The 21,112-nt window shown below is 47.0% G+C and overlaps 1 protein-coding gene across 1 annotated transcript in view; it reads left to right on the forward strand.

Moving 5' to 3' along the window:
* Window positions 1-18,208, forward strand: part of slc7a7 (solute carrier family 7 member 7) — a 23,817-nt gene extending 5,609 nt beyond the window's left edge. The window contains exons 3-10 of the mRNA XM_083639693.1: window positions 8,962-9,087; window positions 9,479-9,623; window positions 12,715-12,838; window positions 14,919-15,022; window positions 15,768-15,864; window positions 15,987-16,136; window positions 16,631-16,814; window positions 17,292-18,208. Coding sequence (XP_083495819.1) covers window positions 8,962-9,087; window positions 9,479-9,623; window positions 12,715-12,838; window positions 14,919-15,022; window positions 15,768-15,864; window positions 15,987-16,136; window positions 16,631-16,814; window positions 17,292-17,365 — 1,004 coding nt within the window. The 3' untranslated portion in view covers window positions 17,366-18,208. The remainder of the gene's footprint in view (window positions 1-8,961; window positions 9,088-9,478; window positions 9,624-12,714; window positions 12,839-14,918; window positions 15,023-15,767; window positions 15,865-15,986; window positions 16,137-16,630; window positions 16,815-17,291) is intronic.
* The last annotated feature ends 2,904 nt before the right edge of the window (window positions 18,209-21,112 follow it).

Genomic DNA, 21,112 nt, shown 5'->3' on the forward strand with positions numbered 1-21,112 from the left:
GATCGATTTGTAAGTTGAGGGGGGCATCCTCCACGCTAATTTGAGTCATTTCACCGTTTTCATCCTGCGTGTCTGTAACGTCCCTCGTCTGTTCAAACAAAGCAATGAAAAGGAGAGCGAGCATGCAATCAGATGCAGATCAGTGCCACCATGTTCAGCTTCTTTTTCTCACGATATGAGATTTCATCTCTCAACGATACATATTGTCACGTTTTGATATCGCGATACATTGTGGGACAATATATTGTGACATCGCTACACAGTATGCAAGATGACGTACGAGGAATTTGTCTTGGTGTCATTATGCAGCGTAGCGCTCGTGTCAATATTCAGAGATAAAGAAATAGGAAAAACAACAAAAAGACAATGCATAAATGTGACCTGAATCAGGATAAGTTAATCTGGATGTTATCTGGAGACGGAAAAACACACGTTCATGCAAGGTGTAAACACGTCGTGATCAGAATGTGATCAGATCTTCCTGACCACATCTGGAGGTAGTCTGGCTCACATTGTGTTCAGGGTCTCTTTCGCCCCATTTACACCTGGTTTTTAAATGCGACCATTATCCAGACAACTTATTCCAGGGGTTTTCAAAGTCTGAGACTGTGGGCCTCCCACAAGACAAAGCTTGGGAAAAGGAGCCCCCCCCCCCTCGCTCATTTCCTGGATGCCTATGCGATCAATATGTTCTTTGATCCCATAGACACTATCGACAGTCAACGATTGATCCAGGATAGGCTGATATTGCTGTTTGACATACTTCAGACCACACAGATAAAAAAGGTCTGTCTGAAGCCATTTATGTTGTTTCCGACTCTGGGGAAAACGGTCAAATTCCCCCAAACTACTGTATCTCTGAACTATCTCTTTAACCAAATCACACACATTTAGGCTATTCTATGAGATCTCCTTTTAATAACTAATGTAGCCTAATATTTTTCACTGAGCCTCCCCTGAAACTGCTTGGAGCCCCCCTGGGAAGGCCCGGCTCGCACTTTGAAAACCTCTGACTTATCCGGATACAGGTCCCATTTAAAAACCAGGTGAAAAATGGGGTGTTGTGTACCTGCAGGGAGAAACTTAACCCCATTTACACCTGGTTTTTAAATGTCACCTGTATCCGGATACGTAACCCCCATAAGTAACCAGGAAGAGGGCGTCGCCCTGCTCGGGGGAAAATAACCAGGAAGTGCCGGTGTCGCTTCGCGCATGTGATCGTAGTCTGTCACGAAGTCGGAAAGACGGAGAAAATTCTGCTGCCTGAGTTTCCGAGCTATGACAACACTGATGACCTTAGTGATTACTGGACACATGAGTTAACCGTGAATTAAGGTTTAGTCGTGCTTAGTAAACATGAGCTAACCCTTAATTAATGTGCCCTCGTTGTAAAGAGTCACCTGAAGAAGAAACCATTTGACCTGACATCTGGACCGTATTTGGAGATTCCAGCGCCAGCCTCCAAAAACCTGATCTCCCACCTCCCACCCTTCTAACCTTCCACTGTCAACACGCCACGCCTCCACTTCTGTGTGGCGAGGAGCTTCTCCTCCGTCACCCTCCGTCCAGGACGTTCTGCTCTGCTTGTGTTTGCACGGGCCGGGCCGCCAGCGGGGGAGCAGACTTGTTATGCTCCTCTCTACCTGTCGGGCGTAGAGGAAGACCATGGTGTTATGAGTCTTTACTGAGAACTCTGTGCTGTTATGGTGGTCGACGTGTGGGGCGCGCTGATGGAAGCCTGTTTTGGTCTCTTCGTTGAATGTCTGCGTGATGTGGAGGTTAGCGCGAGGTGATAACACGGGCGTATTAGTCTTTGAGCAGGCAGTGATATGAACTCGAGTGTTGATATGAGGGTAACACTAATGTACCGTAGATAAAATAGGACCACTCTGCTCGTTTGCAGGGGAGTTTGTTGAATCAGTGCTTAAACCACTTGTAGAGTCATCAGAAAATACAGAGAGAAAGATTTACTGAATGCTTTTCTTTCCAGTCATAATTAAGATATATGGATATAAAGAAGCAAGTTTAAAGTAATAATACAGAAGATTTTCATGTAAATAAATGTCTGTTAAGTCACTATCTATCTGATAGTGACTTAACACAATGGTGATTGAGCCTATGACCCATTGATGGAAGCCTTTGCATTCTCAGTATTGCAGCATTTATGAACTGGGTGTCTGTGGTGACACAGGGTGGGCAGAGCTAACACAACAAGACTCACTCTGTAGGTTACTGTAGCTTCACAGGGTGGGCAGAGCTAACACAACAAGACTCACTCTGTAGGTTACTGTAGCTTCACAGGGTGGGCGGAGCTAACACAATAGACTCACTCTGTAGGTTACTGTAGGTTTACAGGGTGGGCAGAGCTAACACAACAAGACTCACTCTGTAGGTTACTGTAGCTTCACAGGGTGGGCGGAGCTAACACAATAGACTCACTCTGTAGGTTACTGTAGGTTCACAGGGTGGGCAGAGCTAACACAACAAGACTCACTCTGTAGGTTACTGTAGCTTCACAGGGTGGGCGGAGCTAACACAATAGACTCACTCTGTAGGTTACTGTAGGTTTACAGGGTGGGCGGAGCTAACACAACAGACTCACTCTGTAGGTTACTGTAGGTTCACAGGGTGGGCGGAGCTAACACAACAGACTCACTCTGTAGGTTACTGTAGGTTCACAGGGTGGGCGGAGCTAACACAACAGACTCACTCTGTAGGTTACTGTAGCTTCACAGGGTGGGTGGAGCTAACATAATAGACTCACTCTGTAGGTTACTGTAGGTTCACAGGGTGGGCGGAGCTAACACAACAAGACTCACTCTGTAGGTTACTGTAGGTTCACAGGGTGGGCGGAGCTAACACAATAGACTCACTCTGTAGGTTACTGTAGGTTCACTGGGTGGGCGGAGCTAACACAACAAGACTCACTCTGTAGGTTACTGTAGGTTCACAGGGTGGGCGGAGCTAACACAATAAGACTCACTCTGTAGGTTACTGTAGGTTCACAGGGTGGGCGGAGCTAACACAATAGACTCACTCTGTAGGTTACTGTAGGTTCACAGGGTGGGCGGAGCTAACACAATAGACTCACTCTGTAGGTTACTGTCGGTTCACAGGGTGGGCGGAGCTAACACAACAGCCTCACTCTGTAGGTTACTGTCGGTTCACAGGGTGGGCGGAGCTAACACAACAGCCTCACTCTGTAGGTTACTGTAGGTTCACAGGGTGGGCGGAGCTAACACAATAAGACTCACTCTGTAGGTTACTATAGGTTCACAGGGTGGGCAGAGCTAACACAATAGACTCACTCTGGTAGGTTACTGTAGGTTCACAGGGTGGGCGGAGCTAACACTATAGACTCACCCTGTAGGTTACTGTAGGTTCCTGACAGCTCTTGTGTGAAGTAGCATACAAGCTACTTTTTTCCAGTCTCTGCTAGCATTACGGGTGGTTACTATGGCCGAACAAACTGAGTAACGTCACATAATAACAGTTTTGATCACACCTGCAATTACTGCTCATGGCCAATAGGTGTTTTGTCAGAGACAAGAAAAGTGAAATCTTCCGTATTATCACTAAGTTATATCGGCACTTGAAGGCCGCTGGATGACTCAAAATACAGACATCCTGTGAGTGTGCTCCTATCTCCATATTTATGAACCTGCATGGAACACGTGCTGATAAGAGATAAGAGGAGTCAGAGAGAGAAGTCACAGAGACCAGCTGGAAAACATGTTTTCTCTGCATCAAGAAACAAGTAGTGGGTCGGTCTGACTTGTCAGTCCGTTTGTCCTGTCAGTCGTTCAGGCAGTGTGTCAGTCGTTCAGGCAGTGTGTCAGTCGTTCAGGCAGTGTGTCAGTCATTCAGGCAGTGTGTCAGTGGTTCTGTCAGTCATTCAGGCAGTGTGTCAGTGGTTGTGTCAGTCATTCAGGCAGTGTGTCAGTGGTTCTGTCAGTCGTTCAGGCAGTGTGTCAGTCGTTCTGTCAGTCGTTCAGGCAGTGTGTCAGTGGTCGTGTCAGTCATTCAGGCAGTGTGTCAGTGGTCGTGTCAGTCATTCAGGCAGTGTGTCAGTGGGCGTGTCAGTTGTTCGGGCAGTGTGTCAGTGGTTGTGTCAGTCATTCAGGCAGTGTGTCAGTGGTTCTGTCAGTCGTTCAGGCAGTGTGTCAGTGCTCGTGTCAGTCATTCAGGCAGTGTGTCAGTGGTTCTGTCAGTCATTCGGGCAGTGTGTCAGTGGTTGTGTGAGTCGTTCAGGCAGTGTGTCAGTGGTTCTGTCAGTCATTCAGGCAGTGTGTCAGTGGTCGTGTGAGTCGTTCAGACAGTGTGTCAGTGGTCGTGTCAGTCATTCAGGCAGTGTGTCAGTGGTCGTGTGAGTCATTCAGGCAGTGTGTCAGTGGTCGTGTGAGTCGTTCAGACAGTGTGTCAGTGGTTCTGTCAGTCATCCAGGCAGTGTGTCAGTGGTCGTGTCAGTCATCCAGGCAGTGTGTCAGTGGTTGTGTCAGTCCTTCAGGCAGTGTGTCAGTGGTCGTGTCAGTCATTCAGGGCGTGTGTCAGTGGTTGTGTCAGTCGTTCAGGCAGTGTGTCAGTGGTCGTGTCAGTCGTTCAGGCAGTGTGTCAGTGGTTGTGTCAGTCGTTCAGGCTGTGGGCTGGGAGGCAGAAATGCAAAATCAGTGTCTCCGTTACACTTCCACATTTTCTCTCACTTCCGCTACCTACCTGTGTGTGTGTGTACGTGTGTGTGTGTGTGTGTACGTGTGTGTGTGTGTGTGTGTGTGTGTGTGTGTGTGTGTGTGTGTGTGTGTGTGTGTGTGTGTGTGTGTGTGTGTGCGTGTGTAAGTGTGTGTGTGTGTGTGTGTGTGTGTGTGTGTGTGTGTGTGTGTAAGTGTGTGTGTGTGTAGGCTTGTATGTGCTGCACTCAGCTGTTTCCCCCGTCTGAAAAACAACAGGCCAGTCTGCTTGAGTCAGCAGCAGCGTTTCCTTAAATCTGGCCACACTGAATATACTGAGCTCATGTCACCACTCATATTGTTGACACTCTTTTTTTTGAATGAGCGAGCTTGGATGTGTGTGTGTGTGTGTGTGTGTGTGTGTGTGTGTGTGTGTGTGTGTGTGTGTGTGTGTGTGCGCGTGTGTGTGTGTGCCACTGTTGTAGTCAAGTCACTCTATAGTGAGTCCGTGTCGAGTCTCGAGTCCCCAGTGTCCGAGTCAAAGTCAAAGTCCGAGTCACCAAAGAAGAGTCCGAGTCCAGAGTTACTGAACATCCATGGAGGTGGAACACGCGTGTCTGCCCGCGCACGAAACGGAATAATGTCACGGTATTAATATAGCTATCAATATATGCCAAATTATTAGGGACTATTACAAAAAACAAACAAACAAACAAAAGTCCTTCTCAAGTAACAAGTTGGTGTCCTCGTCTCCAACTTCCACGTCCGAAAGCACGAATGCTCAAGTCCAAGTCAAGTCACGAGTCCTGAAAATAAGCCCATGGTCCTCGGAATCGAGTACTACAACACTGACGTGTGCATATGAAAGTACTACAACACTGACGTGTGTATATGAAAGTACTACAACACTGGCACGTGCATATGAAAGTACTACAACACTGACGCGTGCATATGAAAGTACTACAACACTGACGTGTGCATATGAAAGTACTACAACACTGACATGTGTATATGAAAGTACTACAACACTGACATGTGTATATGAAAGTACTACAACACTGACGCGTGCATATGAAAGTACTACAACACTGACGTGTGTATATGAAAGTACTACAACACTGACGCGTGCATATGAAAGTACTACAACACTGACGCGTGCATATGAAAGTACTACAACACTGACGCGTGCATATGAAAGTACTACAACACTGACGTGTGCATATGAAAGTACTACAACACTGACGTGTGCATATGAAAGTACTACAACACTGACGCGTGCATATGAAAGTACTACAACACTGACGCGTGCATATGAAAGTACTACAACACTGACGTGTGCATATGAAAGTACTACAACACTGACGTGTGCATATGAAAGTACTACAACACTGACGTGTGTATATGAAAGTACTACAACACTGACGTGTGTATATGAAAGTACTACAACACTGACGTGTGCATATGAAAGTACTACAACACTGACGTGTGCATATGAAAGTACTACAACACTGACGTGTGCATATGAAAGTACTACAACACTGACATGTGTATATGAAAGTACTACAACACTGACGTGTGCATATGAAAGTACTACAACACTGACGTGTGTATATGAAAGTACTACAACACTGACGTGTGTATATGAAAGTACTACAACACTGACGTGTGCATATGAAAGTACTACAACACTGACGTGTGCATATGAAAGTACTACAACACTGACGCGTGCATATGAAAGTACTACAACACTGACGCGTGCATATGAAAGTACTACAACACTGACGTGTGTATATGAAAGTACTACAACACTGACGTGTGTATATGAAAGTACTACAACACTGACGTGTGCATATGAAAGTGTGTACTACAACACTGACGCGTGCATATGAAAGTACTACAACACTGACGTGTGCATATGAAAGTGTGTACTACAACACTGACGTGTGCATATGAAAGTACTACAACACTGACGTGTGTATATGAAAGTGTGTACTACAACACTGACGTGTGCATATGAAAGTACTACAACACTGACATGTGTATATGAAAGTACTACAACACTGGCACGTGCATATGAAAGTACTACAACACTGACGTGTGCATATGAAAGTACTACAACACTGACGTGTGCATATGAAAGTACTACAACACTGACATGTGTATATGAAAGTACTACAACACTGACATGTGTATATGAAAGTACTACAACACTGACATGTGTATATGAAAGTACTACAACACTGACATGTGTATATGAAAGTACTACAACACTGACGTGTGCATATGAAAGTACTACAACACTCTACAACACTGGCACGTGCATAGGAAAGTACTACAACACTGACGTGTGCATATGAAAGTACTACAACACTGACGTGTGCATATGAAAGTGTGTATTACAACACTGACGCGTGCATATGAAAGTACTACAACACTGACGCGTGCATATGAAAGTGTGTATTACAACACTGACGCGTGCATATGAAAGTACTACAACACTGGCGCGTTCATATGAAAGTGTGTATTACAACACTGACGTGTGCATATGAAAGTACTACAACACTGACGCGTGCATATGAAAGTGTGTATTACAACACTGACGCGTGCATATGAAAGTACTACAACACTGACGCGTGCATATGAAAGTGTGTATTACAACACTGACGCGTGCATATGAAAGTACTACAACACTGACGCGTGCATATGAAAGTGTGTATTACAACACTGACGCGTGCATATGAAAGTACTACAACACTGACGTGTGCATATGAAAGTACTACAACACTGACATGTGTATATGAAAGTACTACAACACTGACATGTGTATATGAAAGTACTACAACACTGACATGTGTATATGAAAGTACTACAACACTGACATGTGTATATGAAAGTACTACAACACTGACGTGTGCATATGAAAGTACTACAACACTCTACAACACTGGCACGTGCATAGGAAAGTACTACAACACTGACGTGTGCATATGAAAGTACTACAACACTGACGTGTGCATATGAAAGTGTGTATTACAACACTGACGCGTGCATATGAAAGTACTACAACACTGACGCGTGCATATGAAAGTACTACAACACTGGCGCGTTCATATGAAAGTGTGTATTACAACACTGACGCGTGCATATGAAAGTACTACAACACTGACGCGTGCATATGAAAGTACTACAACACTGGCGCGTTCATATGAAAGTGTGTATTACAACACTGACGCGTGCATATGAAAGTACTACAACACTGGCGCGTTCATATGAAAGTGTGTATTACAACACTGACGTGTGCATATGAAAGTACTACAACACTGACGCGTGCATATGAAAGTGTGTATTACAACACTGACGCGTGCATATGAAAGTACTACAACACTGACGCGTGTATATGAAAGTACTACAACACTGACGCGTGCATATGAAAGTACTACAACACTGACGCGTGCATATGAAAGTACTACAACACTGACGCGTGTATATGAAAGTACTACAACACTGACGCGTGCATATGAAAGTACTACAACACTGGCGCGTTCATATGAAAGTGTGTATTACAACACTGACGTGTGCATATGAAAGTACTACAACACTGACGCGTGCATATGAAAGTGTGTATTACAACACTGGCGCGTGCATATGAAATATGAAAGTGTGTATTCTAGATATCGGAGAGTCTGTTAGCGCTTTCAGACAGACACAGTTCTGGTTCTGGCTCTGGCTCCGTTCTGGAGTCTCAGAACCTTGGTGCTTTCTGGCGAACCAGCCCGTGTTCACACCAGTTTAAGCGGAACCAAAGTGGGAGGACATTATTCGGTGGTCCTTCTTCAGTTTATTTTTATTTTTTTAAGTTTATTAATTATTTGGTCTGGCGTTCGAGTGAACCCAGCCTTGGCCCTCTCTTCTGCAAGTTTGGCATATGACTTGCTCTTTATTGTACTGCATTCTAGCTTTTCTTGAGATTCGGTAGATGCCCAAATCGCCACTAAACATTTGGTTTCCTCAGGAGACCACTGCAAATTATTTTTCTCCATGTTGTCACTGCCTTCTTCTCCTTCCTGCTCGTTTTCACAGCCTAGAATGAGACACGCCCACTGATGATGTCATGGTTCCCAAGGAAAACCAACTATTTTTTGGTTCCGCTGAGAACCAACTTTTCAGGTTCCGAACCAATTCTTTTTTCGGTCTGAACGCGCCGGCCAGTTCAGATTAGGGTTCTGGAACCGGAACCGGCACGGAGCCCTGCCGGTGTGAAAGCCCTATGTGTGAACTTACTGTGGTTCTTCTTCAGGTTTGCTGACCTTTGTGAACTGTGCCTATGTGAAGTGGGGCACCAGGGTCCAGGACTTCTTCACCTACGCCAAAGTCATCGCCCTCATCGCCGTCATCATCACGGGCCTGGTGAAGATCGGAGAAGGTACTGATGTCGTCTCTGGATCTGTCTTTCATCTGAAATCCCCCCCGATCCCTCAACTCTGCCAGATGAACTTGTCATCTCTCACACATTCCCTAAACGTGGAAACTGATTTTGAACTTTGTCATTTAGTTTTTTTTCCTGCGGGCCAACATAATATACATCACATAATAAGCCTGAAAGAAATTGTTATTTTTGAAGGATAGGAACTAAAATTCACATTTGACAACCACATTATAAAAACCATGGGTTATGTCCCAGCTTTATTTTAACGTGCACTAGCTATGTTTTTAAATATTTCACAAGGAAACGGCCATTCCGATAATGGTTGGAAACCAATTCTTCAAATACAAAGACGTTCATAATTTTGTGCCTTTTTTTGGTCGTTGTTCAGGTCACACGCAGAACTTCGACGGCCTGTTTGATGGCTCGTCCAGAGACCCGGGCGACATCGCTCTGGCCCTGTACTCCGCTCTGTTCTCCTACTCCGGCTGGGACACGCTCAACTTTGTCACAGAGGAGATCAAGAACCCAGAGAGGTGAGGAGGGAGAAGGAGCTGTAGAGATGATACAGGAGAGACAAATAGAATACAGAGAGCCAAAGTCGACGTCACTTCCTGCTTCAGCATGCGCACCAAGTGTTTTTCCCATAGACATTTTGTAAAATGCTTATTAAAAAAAACATTTTATTTGGTGAAACCACGCGATTCAACTATATTTAGAATCAGGAGAGACCATAGAATATTTAACTCAGACCAAAACAAAACAAAAAACAAAGAAAATATATTTTTTAAATATATATATTTTTTTTTGGTCTGAGCGAAATGTTCTATGGTCTCTCCTGTTTCTCAATATAGCTGAATCGTTTGGTTTGACTAAGTAAAACTATTTTTCTAAGCATTTTACAAAATGTCTATGGTAAAATAAATGGCGGATGAAATCTCTTGGTGCGCATGCCTAACCTGGAAGTGGGCGTGACTGTGGCTCTCTATAAGAATGAAGCTGCCCTCAGACACTGACGTGACGCCAATTCAGCATTTGAGATGATTAACTACTAGAGACTATTAATAGACTTTGGCATAGGGAAGCTGACTCATACATTAAGTCAGCACATGAAACGATAATTCACTTTGGTAGAACATTTACAGTGTTTATTGCGTTACATGTACCACTATGGGAGTTTATGAATGATTGACCGGCAGTGGGTGATTCCGGTGATATTTCTTTGATTTTGGATCTAACTTTTGTCAAAATTATCAACATTGAGAGCTGGGGGGAAGAATCCTGAATGCTGGTAGGGATATCATCCTTATCTGCCATCTTTTTCCTGTATTTCCCAAACCCCCTTGTATTATTGACGCCAAGTGTCGCAAGGCGAAGGAGTTGGACATTTCTATGACAACGACAAGTCTGTGAACTAGCTGGATACCTGGAGGCCGAGGCTGTGAACTAGCTGGATACCTGGAGGCCGAGGCTGTGAACTAGCTGGATACCTGGAGGCCGAGGCTGTGAACTAGCTGGATACCTGGAGGCCGAGGCTGTGAACTAGCTGGACACCTGGAGGCCGAGGCTGCCAATACAAGTCTGTGAACTAGCTGGATACCTGGAGGCCGAGGCTGTGAACTAGCTGGATACCTAGAGGCTGAGGCTGCCAATACAAGTCTGTGAACTAGCTGGATACCTGGAGGCCGAGGCTGTGAACTAGCTGGATACCTGGAGGCCGAGGCTGTGAACTAGCTGAATACCTGGAGGCTGAGGCTGCCAATACAAGTCTGTGAACTAGCTGGATACCTGGAGGCCGAGGCTGTGAACTAGCTGAATACCTGGAGGCTGAGGCTGCCAATACAAGTCTGTGAACTAGCTGAATACCTGGAGGCTGAGGCTGCCAATACAAGTCTGTGAACTAGCTGGATACCTGGAGGCCGAGGCTGTGAACTAGCTGAATACCTGGAGGCTGAGGCTGCCAATACAAGTCTGTGAACTAGCTGAATACCTGGAGGCTGAGGCTGCCAATACAAGTCTGTGAACTAGCTGGATACCTGGAGGCCGAGGCTGCCAATACAAGTCTGTGAACTAGCTGGATACCTGGAGGCCGAGGCTGTGAACTAGCTGGATACCTGGAGGCTGAGAACTAGCTGGATACCTGGAGGCTGAGGCTGTGAACTAGCTGGATACCTGGAGGCTGAGGCTGTGAACTAGCTGGATACCTGGAGGCCGAGGCTGTGAACTAGCTGGATACCTGGAGGCCGAGGCTGCCAATACAAGTCTGTGAACTAGCTGGATACCTGGAGGGCGAGGCTGCCAATACAAGTCTGTGAACTAGCTGGATACCTGGAGGCCGAGGCTGTGAACTAGCTGAATACCTGGAGGCTGAGGCTGCCAATACAAGTCTGTGAACTAGCTGGATACCTGGAGGTCGAGGCTGCCAATACAAGTCTGTGAACTAGCTGGATACCTGGAGGCCGAGGCTGCCAATACAAGTCTGTGAACTAGCTGGATACCTGGAGGCCGAGGCTGTGAACTAGCTGGATACCTGGAGGCTGAGAACTAGCTGGATACCTGGAGGCTGAGGCTGTGAACTAGCTGGATACCTGGAGGCTGAGGCTGTGAACTAGCTGGATACCTGGAGGCCGAGGCTGTGAACTAGCTGGATACCTGGAGGGCGAGGCTGTGAACTAGCTGGATACCTGGAGGCCGAGGCTGTGAACTAGCTGGATACCTGGAGGCCGAGGCTGTGAACTAGCTGGATACCTGGAGGCCGAGGCTGTGAACTAGCTGGATACCTGGAGGCCGAGGCTGCCAATACTGCAGTGATTTCATCAACATTGTCTTTTCCCAGTCAATAAGAAGGCAAAGCGTTCTGTAGTAAACAACATAGACTGAGAGAAAACAAAGGACAGGAGAGCACCAAGATAACACCTCAATTGGATTGTTTGTTGTTGTTGTTGTTTTGGCAGAAAGTACATCGGAAGCGTGTGCATGTGCGTGTGTGCACATGTGTGTGTGTGTGTGCGTGTGTGTGTGTGTGTGTGTGTGTGTGTGTGTGTGTGTGTGAATATGCGTGTGTGTATGTGTGCATGTGCGCGCATGTGTGTGTGTGTGTGTGTGTGCATGTGCATGTGCGTGTGTGTGTGCATGTGCATGCATGTGTGTGTGTGTGTGTGTGTGTGTGTGTGTGCATGTGTGTGTGTGTGTGTGCGTGTGTCTGTGTGTGTGTGTGTGTGTGTGCATGTGCCTGTGTGTGTGTCTGTGTGTGTGTGTGTGTGTGTGTGTGTGTGTGTGTGTGCATGTGCATGTGTGCATGTGCGCATGTGCATGTGTGCGTGTGCACGTGCTTGAGCGCTTTGCTTTGATTCACACAGCTGCAAGCTGATCAAATGAAGCAAGACTAGACATGTGATTGGATCACAAGCCTCTCGCAGAGTTCTCAGGCAGATTAGGTGACAAACACCCCCACCTGATCCCCATCCCCATCCTACCTCCAGCCCGCGCACCTACCGCTCACCCACGCGCTCAGCTCCCGACCCGACCCTCACACTCCTGAGCGATCTGTAAGTCTCCCTGTGCAACTGACTCAACCTCTCTCCATCTCTTCTGCTGCCCCCTGCTGTCTGTGTGTGTGAACTACAGGAATCTGCCGCTTGCCATCGCGATCTCCATGCCCATAGTGACTGTGATCTACATCCTGACTAATGTGGCTTACTACACTGTCCTCCCAATCAACGCAATCTTAGACAGCGATGCTGTAGCTGTGGTAAGTGCCTCCTCCATATCCCCTCATTTACTAATTGGGATGCACCGATATGAAAATTTTGGCCGATGCCGATAACCGATATTAACACATTCACTGCCAGCCTTTTTTTTTTTACTGTAGGTAGCTTTTGCCAGAGGGTTTTTTTGAGGATTCTGGCTCATTTTACAAGAGCCAAGGATAATTTTCTGCTTGGAGTTTGTCAACACAAAGTTCACAAAAGTACTAATAGAATGTGTGCTTTCTCTGTCTAAAAGAGTTAGTTTGTAGAGTTAGTAGTTATGTAGATATTAGCCGTTGAGTACAGCATGGTTTCAGCGTCTGAGACAAAAAGCTGAGATAATCGCAGTTTTGTGAAATTCAATATCAAACAGTCACTTTAACCATTTATTTTTGGCATCAGTGAGACATCAGACATAAACAATATAGTTCTGAACAGTAATTTCCTCCATAGCAGCACCCGCACCCCCTCTCCTTACAACTCCTCCCTCCGTGGGCGTGTCTGGTGGATTTCAGCAGCGTTTGTCAGTCACAAGCCAGTCTCTCCTGCCTGTCTGAGCAGTGAGCAGCAGCCTCCCTGTCTGGCGGCCCCTCGTCGGCGAGCGTGGATGTGGCTTAATCCGTTCTTGGATTTTCGGTTGAGAGCTTTGACGAAGCCTTGTGTGACTCTAGGCTTTATGCTGCGCGCTTCAAAGTGTGCTTTCCACCCAGTCCACCTTTGGAACCCCCCACCGCCGTGCGCCCGTGTGAAAGGTTTTCGCCTACAGTATGAGAATGAGGCTCGTTCGCTTCTGGGTCCTCGGTTGAGCTCAGCTGGAATGCGTGCGTTTCTGGCCAAACAACACTCAATAGTCTGAGCACCGTCGCCACTCAGTGGGTCGGCGGAATGGATTGCACACGCCCGGCGGCTCTAACAGTATAATAGAAGATGCAAAAGGGCCAGATCAACGATCCACCGTCAAAAAAAAAAAAACGATTTTTTTGACGTATCAATACGTCGCTGGCAGTCAACGGTTGGATTCTGCTTGACGTATCAATACGTCGTTGGCAGTTAACGTGTTAACATTGCTGTTATGGACGATAACCGATATTTACCGATGTCGATATGATCTGTATAAAACCACATTTTTATGATCATCACATTTTGTACATACTGAAAAACACATGTTAACACTGAATTTGAAAAAGTTATGCATTTCTTTATTTGCAAAGCCTTTGGAAAAGCCCATAAATCATAGATTTACTGCATTATTTCATATCAATGTGAAGAATTTGGCTGATAATGATAACCGATATTAACATTGCGACATCTGACCGATACCGATATGACCGATATGTTAAAAAATGACCAACATCGGCCGATACCGATATGATTGCCGATATATCGTGCATCCCTACTTACTAAGGTACCTTTCCCTCCTAAGTTACTGCACTGGCTTACAGTACTGAAACATTTGTGCAGGTCTTGGCTGTATGTACATTACTTTTTATTTATTTTTTACCTTTATTCATACAGGGGGAGTCTCATCGAGAGCAATGCTCTTTTTCAGGAGCGCCCTGTTCACATTCACACACACACATTCACACCTGGAAGCTGACCAGTACAACCACAGTCTGATCTGCTGGCCACTGAGCGGCAGCACCACCGCTGGAGCGGTTGGGGTTAAGGGCCTTGCTCAAGGGCACCTCAGTGGTGGTAAATGAGGGAGGGGCAAGCAAGGTTAGATTCTGTTGGCCTGATGTCAAACGCCTGATCACCTAAGCCTAGACTTATGGAATACACCAAAAAGGCCCTGCCTGAAGATCTGAAGCTGCTCACAGGAGCTCGGGAGTCGAATCTACTCCCGAGCTCCTGTGATGATGCTTTTGTGAATGAGGTGCCAGCTTATCTTCATTGCAATGGCAGCCACTTACTGTATATACAGTATTATGTAGGTCAGCCAAATCTGATCTGTCCCACATATCCAGCCTCACAAAACCTGCAGATATGATCAGGAGCTCAGATGTCGTCACCTGGGCCGCAGTGTAAATGCAGCCTAGTAGACTTGGTAACAAAAGACTCTCACCTGGTCCCCTCTCCCAGACGTTTGCAGACCAGGTGTTTGGCGTGATGAACTGGACTATTCCTCTGGCGGTGGCCCTGTCCTGCTTCGGAGGACTCAACGCCTCCATCCTGGCCTCCTCCAGGTGAGTGATGCAACCACGTCCGGATGACTGGAGAATAACTTGTACAGTCACTTTTCTCTCTTCGCTGCAAAAAAAAAATAAAAATAAAAAATAACAGGTAATTTCTCACTTTTAGCCTTCAAATCGTATTTTTCTCTAAGGAATAAGATTAGAACTCTGCCAATACGGTGAAGTAACACTTTCACTAAGTATCAGTATCTTGAAACTAGACAGAATAAGACAGATCGCCACACTAGTACCAAGAAATTAGACGTGCGACGACAAAACTCTTTAAACGTGTTGATTTACATTGAAACGACTACGATTTTAGAACTCAATAATAAGACGAAATGGGACCTTTTGTAGTGTTCTCTGGAAATTCACAATAGTGGCATCCAGAGCCATGTAGATAGAAGAGTCCCGACATCTCCATTCACTCCATACACTTTTTTTTACTCTCAAGAGTTCCAGGAAGTAAGGTCCTGGATTAAGCAGCACTGTCGAGTTGCAGCAAAATAGACAAGTTTGTGTTGTACTCTGAAAGGGTTTTTCCCCCCTTGAATCAAATTGTACATTATCAGCTTTATTTTAGCATGCAAAAGTAGCGCGAGACCCATTCCTGGCTGTTCATTGGCTAATGAGTCACGCATTTTGGTCCTCCGCTGACGCCACTCTCTCTCTAGAGGACACTAGTGGCATCTAAGTGGAACCATACTCATCGCTGATGTTCGAGTCTTACAACCTTTTTTTTTTGTGTGTCTCACAGGCTCTTCTTTGTGGGCTCCAGAGAGGGACACCTGCCCGACTACCTGTGCATGATCCACGTCCAACGCTTCACTCCCATCCCCGCTCTGCTCTTCAACGTGAGTCGTAGTCTTTTCTCTTGATGTCTCATAGATTTGATTTATTCCTTTAATTTCCGACAAACTACTGTTGTATCTTCTGCAAACACTGCCCGTCTTAACTTGTGTGTGTGTCTCTGCAGGGCGTCATGGCACTGATCTACCTGTGTGTGGAGGACATCTTCAGGCTTATCAACTACTACAGCTTCAGCTACTGGTTCTTTGTGGGCTTGTCCATCCTGGGACAGCTGTATCTGCGCTGGAAGGAGCCCGACAGAAAGAGGCCACTAAAGGTAACTGTTATTACGGTATCTAACATCTGTGCAAACAAACCCCCAAACATTTATATATTTTGTAAAAATTGTAAAGGTTATATAATATATAACCTTAACAATTTTTACAAAATATATCAATTTTCAGCCAGACCTTTGTAGAACTGGCTTCTCAAACTTTTTAATGTCAAGTACCCCTAAAACACAAATTACATCACGGAGCCCCATTTGATAAGATTTTGTTCCAGAGATCACCATCTGATAAGAGTTTTGCTTTTAGATGTTTTATTACAGAAAGTATATGAAACCCACGACCAAACCAGTCACACATTATCAATATTATTGTGTTACTTATGGATGGTATTATAGTGAAAATAAATGATCTCCCTTTTTGCTGGGGATCCACTGCAACAACCCCAAAGACACCTGTGGGTCCCCGGACCTCGTCACTGAATAAATAACTCCTTTTTATGTGATAAACCGTCTAATGCCTTTTCCTTCTCCTCCTCCCCCAGCTCAGTCTATTCTTTCCCATCATCTTCTGTATCCTCACCATCTTCCTGGTGGTGGTGCCGCTCTACAGCGACACCGTCAACTCCCTGATTGGCATCGGCATCGCCCTATCAGGAGTGCCCGTTTACTTCCTCTGCATCTACACTCCCGCCCACAAGAGGCCCATGTGGGTACGAACTTTAATCGGTAAGGCTGCAGCATGTTCATGTTCACATGAAAATATGTGTTATTGACTATTGCTGTTGTACTGTTTTGGTATTTAAAAATTAATCAATTTAATTCTAGTCAGATACTGTAGTGTCATTAGGTCGTGTGTCTAGAATAGAATAACTTTTAAAGTGTCTCTCAATGCACTAACTACATAGAATCAAATGCACTGTAGGCTGTATGAAGTAGACGCAAATGTCAGTGAACTGGCTACTTGAAAAACAATTGAGATACATGGCTGTTGTACAGATTAATTAGTTTGGATCCAGCAAATGTTTGTTTTTACTTTGATTTGTGTATCAGATTTGGACTATTAATTTAACTGAGCTGAACATTTGTTTCACTCAATCCAACATGTCACAATGCCAATGCAAAATATTCTTAGGGTTTATATGATTCTTAATGGAACGCAGCAGCATGGGCCTAACCTCCCTCTCCTCTCTTGAACCCTTTCAGCCAAAGCCGGCGTGCTGATCCAGAAGGTGTGCTACTCTGTTCTGACTGAAATGGACGTTGACAAGACAGAGTAGAGTGGTTTTGGTAGTAAACAAGCCGGGCCGGAGACTGACCACGCACAAACCCAAGAGGCTCAACCAGAACTCACCCCTCCCCCCCCCCGGCTGCTGCCTCTCGGCACAGACGTTGGGCTGCTTGAGGACTTAGGAGACGGACCCGCCTCCGCCTCTCTGACCTGTCAATCATCTCACTGGTGATTCTGTTAACGAATGGATGACAGCGCCGGGGCGTTCCGACGGCCACGATGACATTCCAGTCGACTGCGACTTCAGAGAACATTTTCATGCACTCCTGAAGAATCAACACCCATTTCTATTCGCCCAGTAGAGAATGATTTAAGACGTGCCAAGTGTCCGTATGAAATTACATATCGTTAACGAGGCCTGGAGATTACTTTTGATTTAACTTGAAGTACATCAGAAAATAATTATTAAGGTTCAATTTGCTGAAGTGGAGAAGAGACCATCTTTGAAACGGAAAGCACTGGTGGTGAGTGACCATAGAAAACGAGCCTGGGTGAACCCAGCCTTCAACGTGACGTCACAGATAACGACAGTACATGGAGGTCACGTGGAGGCTGGGTTTACGCAGGGTAATAGAACATTTTGTTATTACAAATTATTATTTAAAGAAAGATAAAATAAATAGTAGCAGAGAATATGTAACGCTTTCCACATTGACTCATCTGGAAGGGGAGGTTCATTATTTGTCCTGTTGCCTTTTTGTATTAGGCTATGTTGTCTAGTGAAGTAAAGGGCTATTTTTTTTTTTTACACAAATTAACATTATTTTCCTTCAGTGACTCAAAGACGACCTATTAAAATGTAAAGAGTTTGGGACAGTCGAGTACAAAGATGGTAAATAATAAAAGACTATTATGTATTTATAATAAAATTACGGTACTTGTGGACAATTTCTTTCAATTTTCTTCTCCCACTGGATACCAGGCAGAACCTCTCTGGGCGTGGGGGGGGTCTCGCCGTTCTCCATAAACAATCCCTACCCATCAACGAACTCAACCTCAACCTCCCATCCATGTCCTCCTTTGAACACCTTGCCTTCTCTCTTCCCTACTCCATCACTGCCCTTCTTCTTTACCGTCCCCCCAAGCCCCACCCCTCTTTTCTGTCCGACCTCTCTGAACTCCTCACCATCGCTTCTTCTCTTTCCTCCCGCCTTCTTCTCACCGGTGACCTGAACATCCACGTAGACCAACCCGACTCCCCTCTGACATCTGACTTCCTCTCTCTCCTCGACTGTTTTCACCTCACCCAGCACATCAACTTCCCCACCCACACCAAAGGCCACATTCTTGACCTAGTCTGCTCTTCCTCTCTACCCATCTCTAACCCTCACCCTCTCCTTTTCCCTCTCTCTGACCACCACTGCATTCTCTTCTCTGCTCCCCTGCCCCTCCCCCGCCGCCCCAACAAACGCACCATCTCCTTCCGTAACATCAAATCCATCGACCTACCCACTCTCTCCCAGACTATATCCTCTGCCCTCCCCCCCCCTGACTCCGCCCCCTCCTCCCCTGATGACTATGCCACCCTCCTCAATTCTGCACTCACCGACTCCCTTGACTCCCTGGCCCCCCTGAAAACCTCCACAGTCTCATTCACCTCCTCCTCCCCCTGGTTCACCCCCCAACTCCGCACGATGAAACAGACCGGCCGGCAACTGGAACGACTTCACCAGAAAACCCACCTCACTGTCCACGCCGAACTCCTCAAACAGCACCTCTCCTCCTACCGTGATGCACTCCTAGCCGCCAAATCTGCCCACTTCTCCACCCTCATCAACACCACCAACAGGAACCCCCGCACTCTCTTCTCCACTGTCAAAAAGCTCCTCCAACCCCCGGACAATAACACACTCTCCTCCCCTGAACTCTGCAACTCATTTCTCCACGCCTTCAACAGCAAAATCTCCAGAATCCACTCCTCCCTGACTGCCTCCATCGCCAACCCCTCCGCCCCTCCTCCCCCCACTATCACCTTCCCTCCCGCTGACCTCCCCCCTCCCCCCCCCCCCTCGCTGCCTTCTCCCCTGTTGACTCCTCCCTCATCACCGACATCATCACCGCCTCCAAGTCTACCACCTGCTCCCTCGACCCCCTCCCCACCCCCCTGACCAAGGCCTGCCTCCCCGCCCTCATCCCCCACCTCACTGCCCTTTTCAATCAGTCACTCTCCCAAGGTCACGTCCCCTCTGTCTACAAACTCGCCGCTGTCACCCCCATCCTCAAAAAACCCACCCTCGACCCTGCTAACCTCTCCAATTACCGCCCCATCTCCAACCTACCATTCCTCTCCAAAACCCTCGAGCGCATCGTCTCCACCCAACTTCACTCCCACCTTCACTCCCACAACCTCTACGAACCCCTACAGTCTGGCTTCCGTCCCCACCACAGCACCGAAACCGCCCTCTCCAAAGTCATCAATGACCTCCTCACCTCCGCTGACTCTGGTGCCCTCAGCATCCTAGTTCTACTCGATCTGAGCGCAGCCTTTGATACTGTGAACCACTCCATCCTCCTCCAAAGGCTGCGCCAACTGGGTGTTGAGGGCACCGCACTGGACTGGCTCACCTCATACCTCACCGACAGACAACAATTCATCTCCCTCTCCGGTCATTCCTCCACCCTCTCCTCTGTTTTGCAGGGGGTCCCCCAGGGCTCAGTCCTCGGCCCCCTGCTCTTCCTCTGTTACATACTCCCCCTTGGTCACATCATCCGTCAATTCAACCTGGACTTCCACTGCTACGCTGACGACACTCAGCTCTACATCACCACCAAATCCCTCCAGAACCCACCCCTCACCCACATCGAAAACTGCATATCCGCAATAAAAACCTGGCTAACCCACAACTTCCTCCAACTCAACAGCGACAAAACTGAACTCCTCCTCATTGGCACCAAATCCACCCTCAATAAAACCGGACCCATCACCCTCACCATCGACGACTCCATCATCACTCCCTCCCCCCTGGCACGCAACCTTGGTTTCATCCTGGACCCCACCCTCTCCTTCGATCCCCATGTCAGCTCCGTTGTTAAAACCTCATACTTTCATCTCCGCAACATCGCTAAAATCAGACACTGCCTCTCCCCCCCTGCTGCTCAATCCCTCATCCATGCCTTCATCTCCTCCCGCCTTGATTATTGCAACTCCCTCCTCACTGGCATCACCTCCCGTTCCCTCCATAGACTCCAGATGGTACAAAACTCAGCTGCTCGCCTGCTCACTCACACCCGGTCCCGCGATCACATCACCCCTGTCCTCCACTCTCTCCACTGGCTCCCCGTTAAGCAACGCATTGACTTCAAATTACTCCTCCTCACCTTCAAAGCCCTCCACAGCCTAGCCCCCCCCTACCTGACTGACCTCCTCATCCCCCATCGCCCCTCCCGTACACTCCGATCCTCTTCTACTGCCACCCTCACCATCCCCCCATCCAGACTCAAAACCTACGGCGACCGTGCTTTCTCCCGCGCTGCACCCCGACTTTGGAACTCCCTCCCCCAGACCGTCCGAGACTCTCCCTCACTCCCCACTTTCAAAACCCGACTCAAAACCTACCTGTTCTCCCAAGCCTACAACCTCCCCTACCCCTGACCACCTCCTCCAAACCATAGCTCCAAACCATCACCCTCCACCCCCCATCCCCCCCCCTCTTCCTCCCTCCTGTTATCTTCCTCCCCTCTGCTTCTCCATACTACCTGCCCTGTTCCCTGTAACTGTTGCCTGTTACTTGTATCT

Source organism: Poromitra crassiceps (assembly GCF_964638095.1).
Source record: "Poromitra crassiceps genome assembly, chromosome: 7".
Classification (NCBI taxonomy): Eukaryota; Metazoa; Chordata; class Actinopteri; order Beryciformes; family Melamphaidae; genus Poromitra; species Poromitra crassiceps.